Source organism: Primulina eburnea, chromosome 9, assembly GCF_022965805.1.
Source record: "Primulina eburnea isolate SZY01 chromosome 9, ASM2296580v1, whole genome shotgun sequence".
Lineage (NCBI taxonomy): Eukaryota > Viridiplantae > Streptophyta > Magnoliopsida > Lamiales > Gesneriaceae > Primulina > Primulina eburnea.
In genome coordinates this window covers 29,404,398-29,409,290 of record NC_133109.1, presented here as the reverse complement: position 1 = coordinate 29,409,290, position 4,893 = coordinate 29,404,398, and the positions used below count along the sequence as shown (strand labels likewise).

The 4,893-nt window shown below is 35.1% G+C and overlaps 1 protein-coding gene across 1 annotated transcript; it reads right to left on the bottom strand.

Annotated features, from left to right (window-relative positions):
* Positions 1-1,932: 1,932 nt before the first annotated feature.
* On the bottom strand, positions 1,933-3,441 carry LOC140841511 (zinc-finger homeodomain protein 8-like). The gene is given in 2 exon segments (XM_073208998.1): positions 1,933-2,360; positions 2,363-3,441. Coding segments are annotated over 2 exon segments (1,083 nt in total). The 5' UTR covers positions 3,264-3,441; the 3' UTR covers positions 1,933-2,178.
* Positions 3,442-4,893: the final 1,452 nt, after the last annotated feature.

Below are 4,893 nucleotides of genomic sequence, written 5' to 3'. Positions count from 1 at the left end.
TAGTTTCAACCTAGTAATTTTTTGGTTTTTTAGTTTAAATCCATTTTCAGTATATTGCTGATATGGCACCGAGTATGTAAACAATGTCGTTGTCACGTAAAACGATATTTGGCATTATGTCAGAACTCAAACGAAAAATGATTAATTATTGTATTCCGATTAAATTTTGACTAATCAAAATCAAAAACCAACTAACTCATAAAATAATTCACTAAATTTCCCCATAGAAAATTCATAACATGTAACAATATATTGAAGGCAAAAACGTGTGTGAGACGGTCTTACGGATCGTATTTTGTGAGACGAATATCTTATTTGGGTCATCCATTAAAAATATTATTTTTTATATTAAGAGTATTATTTTTTATTGTGAATATCGGTAGGATTGACTCATCTCACAGATAAAGATTCGTGAGACCGTCTCGCAAGAAACTGTTCTTTACTTTAACCAATTGTTAATCATTCCACTACTTCCCTTAAAAGGAAAGTAATATGCATGGAGATTGAACAAAGTCGAGAGGTTAGATTAGCTAAGTATCCAATTATCATTATTTAATGAAAGCCACCAAACATATCTTATTAGCTACCAAATCTTATATATTTTAATTAGGAAATCAGAAAAGGAACATTCGAATGTTACATCTAAAAGCCACATTAAGTAAGATAAGCAATAAATAAAGCTGCCATTATATTTGGATCAAACACTTGCAATTGTTCAAATTGGTTGTTAATAATTGATAACTCAATACAGAAAGAGTTAGTATCATGTAGACCGTCTCACGGATCTTAATCCGTGAGGGAGGCAACCCTACCCATATTTACAATAAAAAGTAATACTCTTAGCATAAAAGGTAATATTTTTTCTTGAATGACCCAAATAAGAGATTCGTTTCACAAATACGACCCGTGAGACCGTCTCATACAAGTTTTTGCCATACACAAGAGTATGCCTCCATCACACATACTTGTATATATATTTACATATTATTTTTTCGAAATAGTTATTTTTTTTAGTTCATTCTTTTCCATTTAAAAGAAATAACATGTATATCTTTCTATATTTTCAAAAAAATGCATCAATTTTTTACAAAATAAAGTATTCAGCCACAAATTTACCAAATCAAAACATATTATATCTATGACAAGATGTATTCGACTTGATAGATTGAGTAAATGTTTGATAAAATATTAAAAATTCGATTTTCTTATTAACACTTTTTCGGTAAAACTTATCATACAAAAATTGTTCTGTATAATTTATTTGACTACCATAGTCTCTAAACTATTGTATTAATTCATGAATTTATTTGATACTTAATAATAATAAAACCAAAAACACCTATATATAATTAGCAATTAAATGTGTGATTTTTTTTTAGCAAAAACCTTTAGATGTGATATGTTTCCCAAGCAGACAGTTGTGTTTATCCATATATAAAAGATTAAAGAATAGAGACAATGTAATAGATCGATGTAATTTATATTTATAATAAAAAATAATATTTTTTTATAATTCGATTCATTATATTCACATAAAAAAAAATTGTGATAAAGAAAATGACAAGAAAAACAAATAAGAAATGACATTAAATCTAAAGCACAAAATATGTCATTAAATTAATAGGTTAGGAACAAATATAATATTAAATAAAATCTAAAGATAAGTATGTAAGTATACATCTTCTCCACTCATATCAAGAAAAAATCGTGTAATCTCAGACAGATGCGATAAAATTATTCCATTAAATACTCCCACTTTCTGCTTCTTCGTCTCGGACAAACCACTCATTCACACACACAGAAAACTCCTACACGCCAATTAATGAGATACGGATGAAAAATTGAAAACAAAAAATAATTTCATCAGATAAATAAATCAGTAGAATAAATAATAATTTATAGTGAATTAATGGAGCTGGAGATTTCATGGAATTGATGATTTGGAGATGGGAAAATTTATTAACGGATGAATAAAAGCGGATATCCAATCATTCTCAATTGTGATCCCAAGAAACTGGATGAATATATTTAATAGCTACTTAATTAATTAAAGAAAGATTAAGAAAACGAAAATCTAATAACCATAATTTCAAGAAACTAATAGCTGCAGCCACCATTGATGACATTCATTCAAGCTTTTTCTCCCTATCTAATGCTTATTTTCGACGCATCAAAAGATCAAGAAGATGAAGACGACACATTAGCGCCCAGAGCATGTGTGCTGTGGCTCAAATCTTGTCCATGGATGCTGTGTTTCATGTCATTATTAGTGCTTTCATGAAGGTGGTGGTGGGGGTGGAAGTGGACGGCGGTGGAGGCGGAGGCGCCACCGATGGGACCGTACCCAATGCCATTAGTGTTGGGGATTTATCAGTAAGATTGTTAGTTAACTGGGGGGGTTGAGGTTGATCTTTTTTACCGAAAGTGTTCTTGTTATTGTGCATCCACACTTTGAAAACTCCTCTGTCGACTCCGCTTTCGCTGCAGAATTCTGAGATCAAATCCTCGTCTTTTTTCTGCATTTTCCAGCCGATTCTTTCAGCGAGTCCGAACATTCTCTCCTTCTGATCCTGCGTGAACTTCGTCCGGAAACGCTTGCGGCCGTTTGGGCTGGACGAGAGAGGGGTGGAAGAAGCGTTTATGGAGATTGGAATTGGCTGGTTGCTATCCGGAGGCGGGACGGATAAACCGTGGCTGAGCGCCAGCAGCATGTGAGGCGCAGAGGGGTAGTAAGAAGAAGAGATCGGCGGCGGGGACGGTGAATTGTTCGGGCTGCTGCTGCTGTTCCCGCGGTTAGACGCGCCAGCCGGCGGGAGGGGGTGGTGGCGGTGGTGGGGATGGTACTCCAAAGCCGGAGTAGCATTCGGCAGAACAAGCGGCGGCTCATCAGGCTCCCGGCGGTGGAAGTTCCGGTGACAGCCGCACGCCGCGCATTTCAGGGACGTGGGCTCCGCAGGGTTGGACGCAGGAGACGGCATAAACTCCCCACAGCCGTCCACCGCGTGGCCCCCAAGGCTCGCTGCGTGGTTCTTCAAGCATTCCTTGTAGGTGACCACCACGGGATGGTGGCTGCCGAAACCGCAACCACCAGCACCACCACCACCGTGATGAACGTGCAGCGGCGCGTGGCGCTTCAGAACCCCGTTGCTGAAGGGCGAGGGGTTGCTGGCGGGCTGGATCCTGGTGGGAGTTTCAGTGTCAGCCTCCGGAGTCTTGAGTACAGCTGCATTAGTGGGTGTTGAATTACTCAACGGGTGATCCATGGGAGCTGAAACAACATCAAAAAAGATGGAATCTTTTGGTGTAATTTGCTACGAATCAAGAACAAGGGTTTTCAGAGCCATGGGAGAGGAGAGGAGAGGAGAGATTGGGAATGGTAGACACTGTAGATACACAATAGAAAAATCTTCGGTTTATGTGGCTGAGCAGGCTCGTAAACCAGGTTGGTGTTAATTAAATTAACCTGTTAAATTTTAGCTCAAGGCTAACCATCTGTCAGATTCTTTGTCACGTGAATAATAAATATATCTACTTACCTCTTACAACCCATTTGGTCTTGTTAACAAAATGTTACACCTATATTGAAATTATAATTTTTTTTAAAAAAAATTTTATTTGAAATTTCATATATATTTTATATATTCACATATGCTATGATATACTTTTTTATTTATACATATATATATTTTAAAAGACATAATTTTAAAAAGATAAATATTATAGCCTAAAAATCGACTTTAATAGTTCGTTAGATGTATACATACATAATTAGAGTTTGGTTTGTTGGATTTATAACATTTCATATGACATATTGGGAATGAAAGGTTTTGCTCGCTTCCGGGTTTGAATTCGGATCCTGTTGCTATGCCACATGGCTGGTGGCTAACTTTGTATTCTAAATCTCCCAAGAAAATGCGACCGATTTAACTACATTATCTTTTATAATCATTTTATTATAAAAAAAAAACATGTTTTTCAATAGAATCACAAATCCTAATTTTTTTATGAGACGATCTCACGAATTTTTATCTGTGAAACGAGTCCACCATACCGATATTCACAATAACTCAAATAAGAGATCTGTCTCACAAAATACGACACGTGAGATCGTCTCATACAAGTTTTTTCCATACAATTTACCCCTAAAAAAATTTGAAGCAAATGAGTCAACCTAGCCAATCCAATTTATTGGTTTGATTCCCCGGACGTTTATATACAAAAATAAAGGGAAAAAAAAAGAAGAAAAGCAAACAAACTAACTTATGTCAGATTGATTGTTTCAATAGTCGATTTTATGATATAAATATTTTATTTGAATCATTCATAAAATAATAATACTTATTATAACAAAACTATTATTTTTTTAGGCAAAAACTTGTGTGAGACGGTCTCACGGGTCTTATTTGTGAGACGGATCTCTTATTTGGGTCAGCAATGAAAAAGTATCACTTTTTATGCTAGGAGTATTACTTTTTATTGTGAATATGGGTAGGATTGACCCGTCTCACAGATTATGATACATGAGACGGTCTCACATGAGACTCACTCATTTTTTTATTATAAATATAGACATGATTGATTCTGTCTTACCAATAAATATATACAAGAGCTACATATATTAATTATTTTACATTTATATATTAAATAAATGAAATTAATACATTTAAATTTAATTTTAAAAAATATATATAAAAAAGTACAAAACAAATTCAGGGATTATTGATTGCGTGAGAGTTACATACATACAATTATTTACCATATAAATGTAAAGTTGACAGAGTCAGAGCAGTGTCCTGCTGCATTTACTGAATCCCACCTTATTTTTTTTGTCAAAACTTCCCTGTCCTATTACACCCGGAACACCAGAGCAAAACCCAGGGCCCCCACACTCCT